Genomic DNA, 20725 nt, shown 5'->3' on the forward strand with positions numbered 1-20725 from the left:
CCCTCCGAACGGCAGTTTTCCCCTTTCCTGTAAAAAGACATTCTCTCCTGTGATATGAAAATACTCCGGGCGCTCTTGACTCCCTTTCAGACTTTTAAGCCACTCTAGTGTTCATTTCTGACTGGCTTAAATTATATTCTGAAGCATGTGACTTCTTTCAGTGCTCACGGCTGAGAAGCTGAAACCTACCATTTCGGGGCAAATGTTTTTAGTTGAGTTAAAACAAGAAATGACTCCTGAAGATGATGGACTGTTTCTGCTTGCTGGGCCATGGCAGTCAAAAAGCATAATTCCTACTTTGTGTGATAGGTGTTTTTTGGTTTGTTTGGTTGATTTTGTCGGGTTTTTTCCAGATGCACATGTGATTAAGAGCATGAGAAGGATATTAACTTTTTTCTTTTCACAGAAAGCCCCATTCTTCTTGGTACTAGAGAAAGCAATGTTGGCAAATTCGGTTTTAAAATGGTGAGGATGTTAAGTGTTTTGCAGTTGGCCTGCAGATTGATTTGTCACCATAGGTACTAATCAAAACCATACGTTTAAAAAGTACCTTGGCTCTACTGCATTATACCTGTTTTGGGGCAGCATTGTACTCATTGCTTGCTAGAAGTCATATACTTGTTTATCATTAGCCAGATTTGAAGGGCAGATATCTCATGGTACAGGGTTAGCACCCTGCAAAACCAGAACCTCTTTCCTGCTATAGTTTTCTTTTTAATGTTAATTTGTCATTTAGATGGTTAAAAAAAGTTAGGCTGTACAGTTATTAATGAAGCTGGTAAGCACATTGAGGCTTAACACACACAACTTTTGGGGCTGTATGTAGCTTCATTGCATGGCAAACATCACAAGAGATGAGATACAGAGGAGTTTTCAGTAAAATGCAGAATTTTCCCTTTGCACTGTTGATCATTCTATACTCAGTCAGAAGGAAACTGCCAAAAGATGCACTTGCAGAAGAGATGGGCTTCTGGCATCACTGAGGTTGAGCAAACTCTAGTGTTAATGTATTCCTGATACACAGAGTTACAGTGTTAACCAACAATAGTTAATTTAGAATGCAAGACTAATGAGAAATAACTGTAAACCTTTAATATTGTGTGTGTTCTTTTAAAGGAGACAACATACTAATTTTTCTAAGAATTTGAATCGGGTAAAAATAAGTTTTGTTTCATGACTTCGCCAAGTTACATAGCAGCTTTCTTACAAAAGTCATTCTTGAATGTATTTGGGAAAAGAAACAAACAAATGGCAGTATTCTTTGGGAAGGAATGATAGAGGAAATGCTTAACTGATGCAGAAAGATGCCCAAATATGTATGGGGGACATAAGCACCTTTAAAAGTCTGTGTAAGACTTACAGTTTTGAAATGTTTCTCATGTGTATCTTAAAGTTTTAGAAGAGAAAGCTCTTCTCAATTCCAACTACTTGATGCCAAGCCTCCTGACACACAATAAAACATAAAAAGAACTAGTGCTGCTTGTTTCCTTTCTCCAGAATGTTTTTGGTAGTAACTATTCTGGGGTTTTGCTTCCTTTCTGAAGTTTTTTCAAAAATAATGTCAATTGAAATATTCTGGCAGTGCTAACAATGTCTTCCTACCTGTTCCGTTCCTGTCAGGGGCCAGCTACAGCACGGAAGTCAAATGTTGATTGAAAGTTGAAGGGATGAACGCGCTGTTGTCCTCTCATCTCACACTGAAGCGGGCGTCTCTATATTTTCTACAGCTGAAATGACTTACTAAACCTGGAGGCTTCTGAGCAAGAGAAAACGAAAGTAAGCATTTTCAAGTAGACTGGGTTACACTTTTGTATAAGATGGGGTATGTGTTTTTCAACAAAATCAAAGTAATTGGTGTGCAACCTCTTTGCTGGGTTGTTGTATGTAGTGGATGGAAAAGCTGTATGCCAGAGACTCTGTGGTGTGACTGGACCCATTAATGCATGAGGTACATAGGCAGGTGTGGAATAAAGAAGTATCAAACTTTCTGCCTGGCAAAATACCTGCCTGTTACTTGAAAGAGAGCACACCTGAAAGTATGGGGCTGCCCCATGAACGACTTAGGCAGGATAGCCCCAGTCTCCTCTTTCTTAGGGACTGAAGCAAAGGACGGTTTGTGGATGACTTCATTGTAGTCCTTAGTCTGCTTCTTTTTAGACAGAGAAAAACTCAGAACGGTACTTTCTCCTTGGTATTATGTGTATTCAGAGAAAGCAATTCATGTAGTGGAAGAAGGAACGAAACACAGGAGATAAAAGAGGATGAGTCTGATGCATCGGTTGTATGTGTTCTCAAAAGAAAGTTGGAGGAAAGCCTGCGTAGGGGATGTCGTTTTAACTGTTACAGCATCATTTTTTTCATACAGTATATCATTATATAACAGATACAATTTCCATTTCTCTTGTGGAATCATCAGTTAAATCTTTAGCAATAGAACTACAGTGGCCTAAGGGGATATCTTTCAAGAAGAATGAGCAGGGAGCAACTGAAGGCTTTCTTAATAGAAAACTTGGAAGCTATATTTGCTATCCCATAGGCTTTCCTGTCAACCACATCAGCTTTTGACAATGCGGGAGGTATACATTCCCTGCAGGGGATGCAGAGAAGAGAAAATAGACTAGGTGGGTTTAGAAAGCCACGAATCAGCCTTCAGGCATAGGTTTCCTACAGATGTAATGCTGATTCTAGGGCTAATGTGACAAATGGTTCCTAAAAAAAAAACCCACTCGCTTCTGTTGTACCACCTAATCTAGCTAGATTTAACAGCTACTTGCTATGCGGGGCTACATGCGTAGAGGGAGAAGTACTACTTACTTTGATCCACTCACATGACTGAACTTCCACCTTAGAACTTGGTTACCAGAGTAAATATTAAGAAAAAGTCAGGAAAAAAGGTAATTACAGCAAGAGAAAGATATTACACACAGAACAAATACAGGAGAAGCAATAAGCAAGTAGAATTGGACAGAAATAATTACAAGGAATAGACCTCTGACAATTGCTAGAAAACAGGCCAAATAATTATATTTATTACCACTGGAGTAGGTGCTGCTTTTCCTCGTGACTGTGATACAAACCATGAGAAATATCTAACCAGCAGATCAGAGTCCATCAACAGATAAGTTACTTAGTGTCCGTGCTGACATGTGTCCTACTGTATCATCTCTCTCTCTTACAAGAAAGCTTGCTAGGGTAGAAGCCAGGGATAATCACCCTAATCTACATTTTCAATATAATTTGAAAGGAGGAAGCATTTGGGTTGATAATTAGGAAAAGTAGTGTTACAAACTTTTATGTTAGGTCTTGTTGAAAGTTGTGATTTACTTTGAAAATAGGGTGGGAGTCAAATTCCATGAGAAGTTAAGACAGTAAAAGAAAACCTTCAAATGGAGACAGGAGAAATATCAATCAAGACAGCACTGAAGATTTTTTTACTCCCTGCAGCTATTATTTATTCAATACCTGGCTTCCATGTACAAGCTGCAAGGTTTTTTTTTTTGTTGTTTTGTTTTTTTTTTTTAAAGAAACATTTACACAGAAGTGCCTAGGTGGCACTGAGAAAATATTTGCCAGGCTTTCTGCCAAGCTGTTGCTGCTTGCTGCCATTTGTTGAACTTCATTTTCAGGTTATTATTTTTTGTTAGTGCAAGGCCTTCCTAATATCTTCAAAACTACCTGGTATAATGAGTCGATAAAATAGGAATGGGCAGGCAACTGCCATGATTCTAATTTGTTTGCTGAATTAGCAGTCACTTGACTGTTTCGAACTTCTGTTTGCTTGCAGTCGTTCATATTGAGTCCTTAGGGGATGATGACTTGCCCTTTCGAATACAGAGCACATTAGGGAACAAGAGAATGGTTTTTTTCTGGGAGAGGGAGCATTTCTGATTCTTCGCAAACAAATTCAGCAGCCCATGTTGTGAGTGGTACAGCTTGCTCTTCACAGTCTAGCAGGGAATTGGCAACATGAAGGACTCTGGAGTGCATTTTTCTTCAAGACTGGGAAACCTGGTAGAGAATTGGCATTCAACAAACAGGTAGTTCCAGAATGCAAGTCCCTTTCTAAGTGATACGGTTTTTTGTAGGATACAGAATTCTTTTTGTGATGCATTACTGATGAATTTGATTAACTGACTTAGAAACTTCAGTGCGAAAGGGCAAATACTAGTATGCAATCGACATGCACAGTATCCTATTGAGGCTTGTACTGCTGGCATGTGTTGTGTGTTCTGGTTATGGCTTGCATTGAGAAGGCTTGCAAAGAGACTTGAAAGTTCCTATGGTTTCCTTGGAAAATGTGGGTTTAGTAAGTACATGTGAGTGGGGAATATAGTTCAGATGTTAAGGGAGAAGACCTACTGGCATAATCCAGTCTCAGATCAGTAAAATCATGAAGATCCACTTGAGGTCTGCAGATTCCATCACTAAGAGGTTACACTTGGAAGGATTTTACATGCTGTACCTATGATGGTAAAGAAGAAACAGGAGATTCCATGATCTAGCAATCCATGTTGACTCCAGAGATCCACTCTGGAATAAGCACATGTAGAAGCTTATGACTTGATATGCTAAGGTTGGTGTACATGATAGGTATGATTTGCCCTTGAACTCTGGGGTAAGAAATCGTAAGTGCTCTCTGAAGTGGTTTGATAGAGCCTCTTCCTTTTCCTGTTTAGATGATACATGCCTCTCACAGGTAAGTCAGTTGTCTTTTCTTTCTGTTTGCCATCAGTTGCATAACAAGTGACATAATTTCTGCTGGCCACAAGTAAACACATATAACTATGATGTCTGAATTGGCATTGCTCTAGGCCTGTTTTTGATGTCAGTACTGTATGACTTTTGAATGTTAAAATCTGTTTTTTAGTTAAGTAGTATAAATGTATTAGGTCAGAGAGCATAAGTGACATCATTATGATTAGTGATCAGAGGGCTGGATCCTCTGTGTGAGGGATCCTGTGAGGGAAGGCTGTAAGAGTTGGGGTGGTTCAGCCTGGAGCAGAGAAGGCTGTGGGGAGACCTTATTGCAGCCTTCCAGTACTTAAAGGGGGCTTATAAGAAAGATGGGGACAGACTTTTCAACAGGGCCTGTTGTGACAGGACAAGGGGTAATGGTTTTAAACTAAAAGAGGGGGATTCAGACTAGATATAGGGAAGAAATTTTTTACAATGAGGGTGGTGAAACACTGTCACGGGTTGCCCATAGAGGTGGTAGATGCCCCATTCCTGGAAACATTCAAGGTCAGGTTGGACGGGGCTCTGAGCGCCCTGATCTAGTTGAAAATGTTGAAATGCTCACTGCAGGAGGGTTGGAGTAGATGACCTCTAGGGGTCCCTTCCAACCCAAACTATACTATGATTCTGGGATTATTAAAAAAAAAAAAAAAAAAAAGTTGTTTTGCTTCTAAAAACCCCCTGCATCTTTCACCATTGCAGGAAGTTTTTATGATTTTTTTTTTTCCATTTCCTTTGGAAATAAATATAAGCAAGTATTTCTGTGAAGTGGATTTTCAGTTGGTTGGTTTTTTTTGTTTTTTTTTTTTTTTTTAACTTTATCTGTTTGAAACTGGAATTCTCTGCCTTACGCTACTTATTTTTTGTAGCTTTGTTAAACTTTGGAGACTTCTGCTACCTTATTTTTGTTTCTGTTATTGAGTATAGTTCCTTCATGCTGAAACTGAACTGGTTAAATGAGTGTGAAAGAGATGCATTTATTTCTTTGGACTTCATGATTTAGTTGTAGCACTTCGATCTCACTGTGTTTATTTTTGGTTGACTGATGCTATTTGGTTAGGGACAGCTGATGTGTGGAAAACTGCCTTCATTGCTGTAGATCTTTCTTGTGACTTGTTTTGTATCCCTGTATGTCTTTATATCTAATTCTAAAATTTAATTAACCTTTAATGAGATGAATGACTTCTCTTGACTTAATTAGATCAAATGCTCATTTACTGATGTTAAAGATGCTGATGTTTATTTCAGTGACTCTGATATGATAACTTAGATGCTGTTGTTGGCTTAACCCTTCAGGACTTCAGTTTTGTTTTAAAGGATTTAAGTTCCTTTCTGCTTAATACTTAGAGTGAAATACTTTTTTTTTTTTTTTTTCCTTCTTCCTTCATGGTTGTCTTAGCTTAATTTTGCTACTGCCTTAGAAATTCCTAGAGTTCTGCTCTACTCTTACATCTTATTTCTGAAAACCTATGTATTATGTGTTATCTCTACTGTGCAGTTGTGGTGCTGACAGATGTGGTTTTGTTTTTAGGATTTTGTATTTTATGCTTTTAATTTTATTATGGGAAACACAAGGCAGTATATTCATGCTGGCTTTGTAGGTTGTTACTGTACCAAATAAAACTGCAATCTTTTTGCAACACCAGCATACCTTGTCCTTATAAACCTGCTTTTCATTTTTTGTATCTTCTGTTTAAATGAGGGTGCAAGCAGCTTTTTCGATATACCCACACTAACTTACACTTACCTCTGAGACACAGTGAAAAGTTGTTTACTTAATATAATACTGGTTTTCTTTTCTTTGAAATAATGCCTTATTTGGTATCAAGTCTAATTATGAAAATAACTTCATTTTTACCTAAACTGGCAGATGCCTTGTAGATCTTACATGATCAACCCAGTGCACTGATGGCTTTCAAGTGTCATATAATTGTCCAGTTGGAACTGTAGCTCTTTCAAACTAATTGTTTCCTGAATTACTATGAGAGCAAATGAAGGGGCTTAGCAAATTTTGTAACTATATTTTTAGGAGAGGCCTTGGAGATGCACAAACTGTTTTCATTCTTGCACAGATCATTATCTGGAGCAGGATTATGAGAACTTTGACGTTGTCCTGTGTCATGGTTACTGATGTGTGACAGAAATTGGAATCCTTCTAGAAAATGTTCAGTTGAACTTTTTGTTGTTCATTTTTACCATATTGATAAATATGATTCTGGTAAAAGCAAGTAATTCTCATGCTTATCCAGTTGTCCTTGTATTTTATTTATATATATATATATATACACACACACACACACAAAATAACTCTTTCAGCTATAATAGTATGTGTCACTAATGTTTTTGCATCATGTTTACATCTTACTCGGTATATTCTGTAAATGTCTTCTGTGTATGGCAATTCAGCAGTTTAATTCCCTGAATCTTTCCAGACTAACGTATTGAACTTCATAGACCATACAAAGTTTAAAACTTCATTTTATGTTGTGTTGTCAAAATTGTTGTTGCTCGAAATGATTGATAGAGGTACAAATTTGAAAGTGTCTTTTTTTCCGAAGTTTTAATCCAGCGATGGAAGGTCAAAAATATTAAATATCTGGAAAATGGTGCTCACAATTTACTTGATGGGGTTTACTTGATCTCGGGTGTTTGTGGTAGTAATCCTTTGGCAGATGTGGGTTATGTTGTGTTTGGGCAAACCATTCTTTATACATGTAAAGATTTTAGGCTGATGCAAGCATGGTTCAGTTATACAGTAGTTACAAGTTATTTGGTGTGATTCTGGTGTGAAGATGAAGCCCTAAAAGGACCAGCAAAATGTCAAATGAGCTTTAAGTTGTTCCTGGATCATAAGCAATGAGAACTAGTTTCACTAGGCTGTTGTCAATCGAAACATGGCTTCTAAGACTCTTGGTGGTCTTTCCAAGACATGCTGCACGCATCCTCTAACCTGTTGTTGGCAGTGAAGACCCTTAAGGAAGGAGTAGCTGGTCATTTCAGTTTTCTTAACCCTCAAAAGCTTATTTACGTGTTTTAAAGTTTGTTTAGATTTTCTGCCTGGGCATGTGCTTGTGTGTGTCAGCATTTATTCATAAAGAGCAGATAGGATCCTTGAACTTACTACTTAAAATCCGGCCTTCAGCACCTACCCTTTCAAATGTTGTCGTGCCTCCATTCCCATGAATCCTAGGAAGCACAAGCATAAATATAATCTTTAATGAAAATACAGATCCGAGTAGTTTAATTGTTACTGTAAGATCATCAGAGCCGACATTTCTTGGTAGTGTTACTATATTAAGTTCTGGTAACTTTAGCAAAGCTTTGTTTATTCAAGTTAAATCCAGTAAAATTGCTTTGTCTCCTTGCTATTCTAGACTCAGGAAAGAATATTCAACTGTTTGTAACGGCAGAATGTCATAAACAAATTTGTCTGATTTGTTTTAAATTTGCAGAGTAATTGTACTTCAGCTGCTGACAAGCGTGAGGTTTGTATGGTTTTCAATTTTTGTGCAAGTATAGAAGACACGGGTGATACTGGGGAATAAAATATGTTTGCAGTGGAAAACTACTTGCCAATTTTTGTTCCCTGTGTGGAAGGACTACTGCTGCTCCATGATAATGAGAAAGTTGTAGCTATTTTAAGACTCTGATGGAGTATGGTTTTTAATTGTTCATGGCAATGTTACTTTGGGAGGTTGCCAGAAGCTGCTGCTACAATTTGACAGAAAAATAATACTGTAAAAGGAAATATTTCATGTTCATTTTAAATGTTTTTGAAAACTTGTTTGCTCTTTAGATCTAGGGGAGCCCACTTCTTTAAGGGTGTGTCCTTGTTTGATGGGCACTTTTAAATGAGAACTTAATCTTGTCTGTTGCCTGAAGATCACAGAAGCATAGGGAAGGCAAGTTGGGAGGGACTTCAGGAGGCTGCTAGTTCAACCCCTTGCTCAAAGCAGGATCAGACCCAGTTGCTCAAGGCTTTATTCAGTTGGGTCTTAAAAGCTTCTGAGGATGGAGACTGCAACCTCCCTGGGCCCTGTTTTCACTGCCTGACTGCCCTTACAGTGCAAAAGTAGGGTTGGTTGGATTTTTTTTCCCTTAAATCAAGCTCGAATACAGTTTGTTTCAGTTTCTGTTGTGTCTTGTCCTCTCATCACTGACCGCTTTGAGGACGCTGGCTCTGTCTTCCCAGTAACCACCTCGGAGGTACTGGTGGGCAGCTGTGAGGTCCCACTGAAGTTGTCTCTTCCTTGGGCTGGACGATTCCCAGCTCCCTCAGCCTCTCGTTCTGGGGCAGGTGCTCTGGGTCCTGGTCCTCTTGGTGCCCCCCTGCTGAGCGTGCTGCCGTTTAGCAATGCCTGTCTTGCACTGGGGTCCAGAAGTGGACACTGGGCTAAATGCTGTCTGACGGGTGTTCCCTAATGTAAAGTTTAATTCCTTGACTGTAGTTTACTTTAGAAATCAGGGAAATGGGGATGGTTATAATTGCGCTTCTTAGTGTTTGTGTTTTTAAAGTGTGATCGGATTTCAAAGCAAAATTTAGGTAACATTAGAAGAATTCTTTCTGTTATATACTAATGAAATAACTTGCATTAATTTTAGTGAAATTTTGATGGATTAAAAAAAAAACCTGACTGATAATACCTTATCTTCAGCACATATTTATTCAACTTAATTAGCTCTGAATAAGCTTGATTTCCATCATTAAAGTGTTGGAAATGAAACAGTACTTGGTTGTAATTCTATAATGAAGTATACTATAGAAAGTGAAGTCAGTGAATTCATTCTCACTGTAAAGTATGTTTAAAAAAATCAGTCTCATGGAGATTAGGGGGAATTTTACCCTAAGTAAACTTAAATACACAGAAACAGGCACGCAAAGGTCTGCTGCAGGAGCTGCACAGGTATTTTGTTTGTTTGAAGTGGCCTGGTGGGGTGGCAGCGTGGAGGGGAGGGGAGCTCTGTCCCGCTGGATTGTCAGGGTCTACAAGGAGAAATTTTTCTGAGAAACTGAAAGGATCCCTGCTTATTCGTATTTAATTTACACTGAGGTTGGGAAAAGTTATAGTTGTTGTTCTGGGGTCAGATGATTATTTCAGAATCCTAATTTGCCTCATGTAATGCTACAGGTCAGACAGAATTTAGTGAATTTGCAGTAAGGAAGGAAATAATATAGAAAGCAAAGGAGGAAACAGAAGGCTGTTAAACACTTCATGCTGTTCCCTGTGTGAGCAGCAGAAGTACGCAACTCTTGGAGGTGGTATTGAAGGGCGTAAGGAATGTCCAGAGAGTTTTTGTTTTCTTATGAGCTTAAGCAGGGGGTTGGCACCAAGGCAAGAGTGTTGGAAACTGGGTGGGCTCCTGTGACCCCTGCGGAAGCTTGTCTTTTGGCAGCTTTGCTGGTGGAGTAGCTGTGGTTGCAAGATCAACAGCGAGCTTGGGTGTGCCTATACCTGCCACAGTCAAACTTTCCGTTTTGCAGTGCACATCTATTCAGGGTTGCCACATCTTTTAAAAATCACTTTTCTAGTGCTTGTTTATGCTCACTTCTTGCTCATGGTTGGTGCAGCCATAATTTAATTTTAAGTGAGGTCTAGTTAAAACCACTTTCTATGCTTACATAGAAAAACTGGGGCTGCTGTGCCTTTGTCTCTGTCTCACCTGGTATTTCTCACTTAAAATATGAACGAGCCCCACTTCATATGGAAAATATTTTAAAACAAGCTTTTGAGTAAATACACCTTTTACCTTTATAAATATATGGTTATTAGAAAACTTAAGCTTCTATAAATTAAGGAAAGTCATCTGAAAAAAATACTGAATGTTCACAAATTAACATAGCAATATAGAAAAAGATAAACCTACCTTAAGTTTCATAGTATACAAGATACTGCAAGGAAGGAAAAACTGAAAATAGCTTCTGTTAATCTTCTCAGTCAAGACTTTAGTCTCCAGTGTTGCAATAATTTTTCTGTGGAGGGTAGTTTGAAAGAACAGTGATTTAATGTTGATTGTTAATAGCTTTTCATTTAAATTGTTGGCATTGCACTAAAATTAGTTCAGGACCCTTCTGTTTCATTGTTTGGAGAAAGCTGAGACTGCTGGAGACCCAGAAAGGAAGGAATACCTCCGTTTGACAGGGTCTCACTGGCTCTGCGGCATTCAAAAGCATTTTTTGTCATTTTTAAACTTAATGTGGGTTCCTTTTTTTTTTTTTTTTTTTTTTTTTGTTGTGGAGGGGTGTGATTTTTATGCTGATAATCTGTATCACTGAATACTACAGCTGTAAACACTATGTCACAATTGCTATGTTTTCTTTGAGGTGTGGAAGACTTGGGTTCTGTAAGGAGGTAACAAACTTGTAGAACTTCAGCTCATGGTTTTCCACCTTCTTTCTGCACAGACATGTTCCTGTATTGCTATAGTAACTTCAAAGCATTTTGGATCTTGCTGTTTCATCTCTCACTATTGCTCATGTAGGACTGTTGCAGTGTCACTGTGAGCCCGCTGTTATGCAGAGCATGGGCTGATTTGGTGTGGTGCAGAGAAATCTGTGCAAACTTTGCAGTGTTGAGAGGGGAGAGAAAGTGCTTATTTAAGGCTGCAAGGTTTCATTTATAGAATAGAAACGAAGATCTCGTGGTGTGTAATCACACCGCACCCACTCCACCCCCAATAAACAAACAAAAACTCTTCAAGATTGCTGTAGGATGTCCTAGCGGCTGGATGAAGGGTGGGGGACTAGTGAAAGGGAAGTATAATTCGGTACGAAGTTACTGTTTGGAGTAACTTCAAGTATGAGCGTTTTCCCAGTGTTGGTGCTAGAGATCCCTTGTGCAATGACAGGAAATGATTAAGAAGATGAATCCTGCATCATGTGATTCTGTCTTTAATCAATACCATTTAAAAAAAAAAAAAAAAAATCCTTTTCCCTTAAACATATCAAGGCTATTCAGACCAGAGGGCTGGACACTCCCCCTTCTGGTGTGCTAACTGAAGTTTCAGTTTATGAAATGGGGGATTATTTTTAAATGTAGAAGTACTGTGAAACTCCTGCTTTTTCCTTCTCTCTTTTTTTTTTTTTTTTAAAATACACTTGAGTGTATTGACATGCGTGATTTCAAGAGCTGTATAATAATTTTACAGCTTGTTCCTGGTTTCCTAAATGAAAAGTCTTAGTACGAATGTTCCAAGTAGGTTGCATTTCATAGTGTGTGTATCCTGTCGCTTAAAACAAGCACTCTAATGTCTGTTGACTGAACTAATAATAGTATTCAAACAACTGAATTCCAAAATACAGCTTGAGTCAGAATATTCCGTACGGTCCAGAGCTAGTAATTAATTTCTTGTTAAATTTGGATGCTTCTAAATAGTGACCTTCAATTACAAGGTATTGTGTAATTTTAAAAATTAATAGTAACTTGCAAAGCATTCTTGGAAGCTCTTGATGTCCACCTTTTGAGTCTAAAATCTCTCCTGTAAATAGTGTGTAGTCCAGGAAGAAGTTTAAGTCTCCAATCTGTGCTTTCTCATCAGATACCCGGTATGGCCTCATCATCAACACCTAAATATAATTCAAACTCCTTGGAGAGTTCTTCAAGTAAAAGGGTGAGTGTAACTTCATGTTTTTTACATGAGAGGTCCCAGAGTTCATTACCTTCCATATTTGGGTAGAAAAATGAGTATTTGAATGACATTTTTCTTGAATGTATACACTTACTTTTTATTGCTAAAGTTCTAATGCAGTTAACAGTTGATTTAATTATCTTTCAGAGTGGATGGGCAAAATACTCTCTGTATCGCAAGTTAAAGAGGGACTCCTTAATATCAATTCTCATATACTTACTCTTATCCTTGCTTTCTAGATTGGAATATTCTGTGGCATTCTTGAAAATTTTTGGCACTTGGATGCTGTAGAAAGATTCTGTACTGCAGTTGATAAGTTGTACCTAGATATGTTTGGATGGCTCAGTTTTAAAATGCTCCTCTGTAGTGGGAAATACTTTAAAGCAATCTAAACGGCTTTTTGGTCCTGCATGGCTGAACAAAATGTAACCTGTGTGCAAGAAAGCATAAACTAAGGTTTTGGTTTTTTAAGCATTTCTTCAAAAACAAAGATTATTTTCTATTAATCATTCCTAAAAACTACTGAACATGGGAAAGTTACAAATGAGTAGATTGTGTGTAATAGTTGTGTGTTGCTTACGTGATTTCAGTTGATTTTTTCTTCCAAGCCCAGCATACTTAGAAAATGAAATGCACAAAACTTTGAGAACTTAGAGTATAGAAATTTAATTCCAATTTAATGCAAATGTAGTTATTCTCTTAGAAAGACTAAAACATGCTTGTGTTTCAGATCTGTTCAACCTTTAAATGTTTAACAGTTACAGTTTAGGATAGTGGTGTGTGTTCCTGTTTTGGTTCAATCTGTCAGTTTCTGCCATGGAAAAACCTGTCCTTTCCTGTGCAGAAATTGTCTTTAAGGTTTTTTTTTTAATCTGGAACTTGAAGGAATTGTAAATAAAATATGATATGCTGTTGTATTTCTTTCTTTAGACTCTAAAAGATGGAACTAACTGGGAACAAAATGAAGAAATACCTCGTCTGCCAGGAGAGACTAGAGTCACAGGTATGAAACTATATAGTTACCTAATGCGGTGTCTGTTTAGGAGTCTGACATATACATGTATCTTACTGGATTGTTTCATGATTTGAACTGTTTTGGGCTGGGAATGGGGGTAAATCATGCTTAAATATTATGGATTTTTTTTTTAAGTAATTGCAATAGGGACTTTTTATCATTTATCACAAATAACTTTTAAGTCTTTAAAATCTTGGTTTCCACACATGGCAGATGCTCTGATGCAAAGAAATTGCAAGTCAAGATGTGTCATAATTGTATCTACAGACTAAGTAGCACATGTCTTAGCGATGAGAGCCTCTCTAAGCTTTCCAAAGTCAAGAGAATTCTGCATGCCACCCACTTTTTTAATATATATATTTATATATATAAAGCGCCTATCACCATATTGATAAACATTCTCGGGAACCACTCTGATGGCAGAAGTAAGAACGGGAGTCAGCCTGTTGGTACCTCAGCTCTTCTGTTTTCAACCCACTGGTATCTTTGTACAGTAGTGTGGAACCTTAGCCCAGACTGTGACTACCCCAAGTACAGTCTTGTGCTTCCTTGACACAACATGGCATGCACATAGCTACTATGCACTTGTTAGCCTTTGCATACAGTAATGTTGTAGTGTAAGGAAGATTAATGTATTGTGTACAGTGGTTTCTTGATGGAGGCTCTTCCTAGAATGGAGGCTTCCACTCATGGAACTTTGTGTTGAGGTATCAGAACGCAACTGAAAGCGGTCTGTCTTTTATTTGTGAAGCTTCTTCTTCCTCCCTGCCCAAGGATTTGCTAGGTGGGTTTGTAAACAAGACTGGCTGAAGTAAAACCAAAGAGGTGATTCAGAGGAAGTAGTTAGGTTTTAAATGAGGGAAGTTGTGAGGAAGGCATGCGGGAGAGGGTGTGGGACTAAGATGGATGTTTGGTGTGATCCTTATGAAAATTGTCTGTGCTTTGGGGCAGCACCCTGGAAGGAGGCTGCTAAAGCAAGGCAGCTAAATACATTGGGCTAAAGAAATGAGTGGACAGGGAGAAATAGGTGGTTTGTAGTGTGTCACTTAACTGAAGCAGTGCCATTAAAGACTTAAATCTTTCTTTTCTGAGTAGTATGTGTTAGTACTCATTTTGTTACTGTCCTTGCTGAAACACTGCTGATGGCCCTGCTGTATTTGATTGCCTCAAATTGAAATCTAATGTTTCTCTTCGGGATGGTGAGTCCCCTAAACACTTTGCAACTTGAACTACGTACTTCAATACAGAATTGGTTACAGAGCACTGAAAGATATAATAGTACTAACAGAAGAATGTATTTGTTCTGGGATAATGAATAGACTGGTTCAGTAATCACAGAGAGGACTAAAATCTACTCGCTGTTCTATGTCCTGCCCTCTCCCATGTGGTGCTGAGAAGGAGAGGGACACAAACATAACTAGGGAAGGCTACTGAAATATTTGGGCAAGTTTAGTATATGAAACTTTCACATTTTCTTAATAATTCAAGTGGACAAAATTCAGGTTTATTACTTTTAAAATTCATTAATCTCTCAGAGTGGCTCTTATAAGTGCAGTGCTCTTTATTTTACTGATACTTAACTGATGCTGTCCTTAGCTCTGATTCTTTCTTTTCGCAATCTTTAAGAAATGCTGCATTTCTTACAGACAAGGATGTTATTTATATGTGTCCATTTAATGGCCCCGTTAAAGGAAGAGTGTACATCACAAACTACAGGCTGTACCTAAGAAGTGTGGAAAATGTGAGTAATATGCCACAATTACTTCCATGAGATGAGTTGGCTTTAAACCCCCTTCCCTTCACCCTCACTGTCTTTGATTTATTTTGTGGCCAGTTCATTTGTTTTAGTTTTGGCACATGTATGCTTGTGGAATTGCATGGGAGGGGTTTTACTTGAAATGGTCTGTAATGTTTGTAATAACCATATCTTAATCGTGTAATGACTGAATAGGAATTGCCTTTGTGCCACTGAGAAATCTGTATAAAGATGGAAGGTCTTTAAAGAAGTCACATGTGTTGTAGAAGTGTGAATTTTGCCTGGTAAAATTACAGTTTAATCACGCTGAACTGATACTTTTATCTTTTGTCTGTTGGAGCTTTTTTGGTAGCTGTTCCCTTCATACTTAATCTGTGATAGATCACGGGGAGCAAGTAATGATGTGCAATAGTTCTTAAAATGGCTATCAGTAAACAAAGATTTTGATTGTCCTTGCTGTTGGAGAAGAACAATACTCTCATCAATAGAACCTCATGTGGGTGAGGGGAGTAGTAGTGTGTTTGATAAGCAGCAACATGAAAAAGAGTAGAATATGCTTGTTATCTGTTTCATAATTTTTTTTTTTTTTAAATAAGGTTTTAGGACTATAAGGACTTAGTACTCTGAAGTCTTTCTGGTTGCAGCGAACTCTACTAGTAATCTCTGTTTTCATTTTGTTCTACCAATAAATTCTATCAATAAAGCAGTCTTAGTAAGCAGAGGCAATCAGAAGTATTATAGCGGAAGACATCTTTCAGGGTGTTGCCACCTTTTTCCCTGCATACTGTATTAGGCATGGGGTATTTTTGTTGCATGTCAGACTGGATGATGTTCAAGGCTGTATGGACTTCATAACATGTTGGGAGGGGAGACTCAATCAAACACAGAAATACATTTTTGCTGCCTGTATGTATTTCACGTCTGCTTTCTTTTCTAGAATGCATAAAAACATGTTGCTTGAGTCTTTTTTTCAGATTAATTTTTTCCTTGCTCAAACTTTCCTTGCAGGATCCAGTTGTGGTATTGAATGTTCCACTGGGCGTAATTTCAAGGATTGAAAAAATGGGAGGAGCTTCAAGCAGAGGAGAGAACTCTTATGGATTAGATATAACCTGTAAAGTAAGACTTTCCAATAATTCAATAGGAAATGAAATCTTGAGGTTCCTTTTCTCACTGCTTACCTATTTATAGAAATAAAAAACACGTGTTTCTCATAGCTGAATTTAAAAAGAGCTTTTTGAAAGTGGGCAGGGAAATACCTTTTATATAAAGGGCTGTTTAACTGTCCTGTCTGCATGCAAGGAGAGGGATTGGTCTTCCTTTCCAAAACACTAATTGATAAGAAGTTTTGCAGGGTAGTCTTGTTTTAGGGTGTTATTACTGCATTGCTTCATTATTTCATTTGTTCTAATGTATTTTTTTTATAATTCTAAAATCCTTGTAGAACATCTCAAAAGGGGGTTTTGTAAGCTGTAAAGGCAGTGAAAAGCTTATGTAACAGCTATCTTTATTTCCTTAGTCTCACAAAAAAATTATGTTGCCATGAAAAAATACGGTCATAGAGGAATTCCCTGTGGATAATTCAGGATCCTTTATTTGACTTATTAATGGAATATGTATACACATTTGATTCTCAGTAGTTAATGCACAGATTGCTTATTTTTGACGTTAGTGATGAGAAAATAGCTGGGGATAATGTAGTCTAGACAGATTATTGGCAAATTTTCATTTTGAAAACAGAGTAACTCCCATCCTGCAAACATTCAGTAGCCCAGGAGACTTTTTAGTGAATCAGATACGGTCATTTCTGATAGCTTTATGCCAAAGCAGTGTTTGCACCACATAGAAGGTGGTACTGCTTTATTTGTAGAATTCTTATGCTCTATTCTATTTTATAGGATGAAAAATAAAACTTGAGTATTCACAATGGTTTCAAGTGTGTTGCGAGCAGATTCTAAATCATGTTTGGTGTATAATAGAGCATTTGTACATCAGGTAAAGATATCTTACTGCTTTGGTTCACTTACAAGATAATGCCTTTGTTTTAGGATATGAGAAATTTACGGTTTGCATTAAAACAAGAAGGGCACAGTAGAAGAGATATATTTGAAGTCCTCACAAAATATGCTTTTCCCCAGTCACATAATTTGGTAAGTTACATAATTTATACTACTGAGTTGTCTTAATGTAGAATTCTTGCCAATTAACTTTAACTGTTTGACCTGCTAATGGACATCATGGCTGCTTAAAAAGAATAACTACAGAATCTGGTGTCAGCATAAACTAAAGAGAATTAATGCTTTTATTTTGTACATTTACAACACTTATATCTATGTATTTATAAAATTATGGATGCTATATGCTATACTTCAGGTAAACTACTGAGCACCTCTGATCCATACAGATCTCATTGCTTAGAGACTGCAAGTTATCCTCCCTAATTAGGAAGTATGGTAGTACATGCCTTACTTGATTTCTTGAAAATGTTAACCTATTGGGCGGTCTCCAGAGCAATGATAAATGTGAATCACCAAGAGTTTTACTTCAGGAAAAGAAGACATGGTAATACAACGCTTATTTTATTAATGAAACTGATGAAAAATGTAACAGGCATCTAATACAGTAATGAATTTACACAGATTTATTTCAAGTAAAAATACTTATGGAAGGAATTCGAGCGACAGTTTCTTTGCCCAAATCTGTGTACTATGCTTGGTGGATCATTTTGACGTCTTTTTAGTAAATGCTTTATTTTGTTCTCTGTAAAATTCAGTTTACATTTTATTGGGGTGCTTTCATTTAGGATAATTGTATAAGAGCTCCCTTCACAAAACGTTGGAGGATTCTGCTACGAATTTTTAAGAACTTTGTTCAGAGAATTGTTGACTATATGAGGCTGCAGAAAGAATCTTATTTCCTTATCCGCAGATACATGTCAATCAATAGGCTATACTCTATAAACATTTAGTTCTTTAAAGCTTTTTTGCAGAAATTTTGCATTCTGTATGCAAACAGTCTGTGGAACGAAAGCATAAGGAAAAATAAATGCTTCTGCTCGGAATATTTTATAGTGTTGATGAGTAGGTCTTTCTACATTTGGGCAGGTGTGAGGAGTTGTACTCACAAGAAAACTATTGTAGAAGTGGTGAATATATCTAACTCTACTGCTGGCATTTTATGCATCTTGCAATAGAGAATGATTGAAAGCATAATAGGATATATGGACTTCAAAAGGATGATGGAAGAGAGAGAAAGCTATGTGTAGAAATATCAAATTAAAGAGAAGTCTAGGTCAAAGAAGGGTTTCTGGACATCATCTAGTCAGGGCTTCTTTTGCAAGTAGGGTCTTAGATTAAATCATTCGAGGCACGGTCAAGCGTAGTCTTGAATATTTTCTGCAAGGTAGATTCCATCATGTCTCTGGGCAGTCTCACCCAATATTGAATAGTTCTCATGGTGTGAAGAATTTTATTTTTTTTTTTTTTTCTTACATTGAGGACATGTGCCAATTTGCATGAGGTGAATGTGGACAAATTAAGTTGTAACTGACTTAAGAGAGTCCCTTGTGGGATTTTTTTTACTGTATCCAATCCAGCTACAGGGTTTGAATACCACGGTCATCAGATGTGGACTTGTATTAGGTTTTGTCATCCAAAAAGACCTGGTGTTCCTGTCTAGTGATGGTAGTGGGTAATGTGTGGAGTAGTATGCTTCCTGCCTTATTTGTTGCACCTATTGAACCTACTAAAGCTCATCCTTATGTGGCCTGGGCCATTTTGAATTTAACTTGCCAATAAAAGTTGTGCTCAATCACAAAAGGTTCGGTCAAGGCAGAGGTAATATTGCCTTTCAGATTCAGTAAAGCACAAAACTTGGGAAGATAGTGACAATATGGAGAATGGCCATACTTTATATCTCTTAGCTATGTCTGGAGCAGGGTATGATCATTAGAAATTATGGTTGCTTTGGAGTGAAGCGAGCCTATGTTATATTATGAAGTTGCACCTGTCCTTATTTTCTCATGTCGCAGTGTGGATGAGCCCTTAACTTTAAAATGAGCTAAGCAAGTATGTGGTATTTCTGGTGTGCTTTCACTGTATTTCAGCAAGCAGTTGAAGTTGATCCTGTCGAAGGTGGGTGTTTCTGCCTGGTTGTTCATTCCTGCCTTGGTTTTCCCTGTGTGAGTTTGAGGCTGCATGATGAACCAGATAGGGAACTGAAAGGGGCTAAAGCTAAATAAGGAGAAAAAATAAAAGCTTTAACCTGAGTCATTTCCTTAATCTTGTTAGCCCAACGTGAGTATGGGGTTGGGGCATCTGTGGGTGGATGTGAATGAAGAGGAATGATGGGCTGCCTCTGTCAATGGCTGGTTTAGAAGGTTTCAGTGTCTGAATATGACAGTATGGCTGTACATGCCTGCCTTCTCCTTTGAATGTACGCTAAAGCTCTGACCATCCAGCCAGTTCAATCAGGGACATCTTTCATAAAGATCGCGCTGTGGCTTCACGTGACAGCTGGATGAAGGTGGCAGCCCTCTGCTACTCAGACACTGAGCTCTTGGCTTTGTCTGGTCTCCTCTCTACCTTCCAGCTATGTGGTTGATTATTCCTCTTACACCAAACTGACAGTTGTATAATCACTAAGTAAGCCAATGTGGCTCACTTATCCAGCACAAAATACTGTGGTTTTTGAGTTAGTCTTGTGCAGCTTTCAGTAATTTGAGGAAACCTGGTTTGAAATCAGTATGCACCAGAACCAGTGCAAGAGAGGGCCTGTGCATGGAACAGGGAGCAGGCAGGAGAGGAGATGGAGGGATGCCCTATTTTTAGCAGTGCTAAGCTGCTAATTTTGCTTAGACCACCTTGTGGAACTGCATCCTTGATCTTCAGCTGCTTCAGCAGCACTGATGTTTGTGCAGCTCTGCAGTGGAAGAAGGCATCGTCAGGACAATAAAAGTCTAAACCTCTACTGTCCTGATTTTTATCTGTATTTTTGTATTTTATGTCAGATTTTTATCTGACTGATTTTTATCTGTAGTGGAACCATATCCTTAGAGCCGATCCTAAACAAGAACCTCTAGAGATGGCTTGCTTCCATTTTCTTCATGCTATACCATTCTCAGACAAATGGACGGTAAATAAAGCCCAAAACATTATTTCTGAGTGGACTGTATTTACTGTTTTCAAGATTTTTCTCTATCACCATCCCAACAGCAGTGTTTGAGAGCCTACAATAAATCACAGGTCTGTTTGCAGCTGTTTGTCAGTGTCCCAGCATTGTCCTATGTGCTTGCTTCCAGAAGCTGATTCTTGTGTCTCTCTGGTTTAAGTATAGGTTGGGTTCAGATCTCCTTGAATCAATAACATAATGTAAAATCTGATAGCTCATCTGACTGGTGGCTTAGTTGATATGGAACAAATAGCTGCTATCCATAATCCTCTGTTGCATCTGCAAACTTGTGCTAATGGAAGAAAAATTGTTGCTAAAAGTGGTTTTAAAGTAAAAAAAAACAAAAAACAAACAAACAAAAAAACCAACCCCCCCAAAAAAAAACCCCCAAAACACAACCCCCACACCCCCCCAATTAAATATTT

The 20725-nt window shown here is 37.9% G+C and overlaps 1 protein-coding gene across 4 annotated transcripts in view; it reads left to right on the forward strand.

Moving 5' to 3' along the window:
- Window positions 1–405: 405 nt before the first annotated feature.
- The window catches only part of MTM1 (myotubularin 1), a 44254-nt gene continuing 23934 nt past the window's right edge, over window positions 406–20725 (forward strand). For 2 of the 4 annotated variants that reach the window (XM_009636386.2, XM_035891952.1), the window contains exons 1-7: window positions 406–465; window positions 1621–1776; window positions 12271–12342; window positions 13291–13363; window positions 15022–15116; window positions 16140–16250; window positions 17180–17281. In XM_009636386.2, coding sequence (XP_009634681.1) covers window positions 12280–12342; window positions 13291–13363; window positions 15022–15116; window positions 16140–16250; window positions 17180–17281 — 444 coding nt within the window. In that variant the 5' untranslated portion in view covers window positions 406–465; window positions 1621–1776; window positions 12271–12279. Of the gene's footprint in view, window positions 466–501; window positions 519–1620; window positions 1777–12270; window positions 12343–13290; window positions 13364–15001; window positions 15117–16139; window positions 16251–17179; window positions 17282–20725 lie in introns of those variants that run through there. The other 2 variants (XM_035891951.1, XM_035891953.1) reach the window with 2 other exon arrangements.

This window comes from Egretta garzetta, unplaced genomic scaffold (genome assembly GCF_000687185.1).
Source record: "Egretta garzetta isolate BGI_Z169 unplaced genomic scaffold, ASM68718v1 scaffold53, whole genome shotgun sequence".
NCBI lineage: Eukaryota > Metazoa > Chordata > Aves > Pelecaniformes > Ardeidae > Egretta > Egretta garzetta.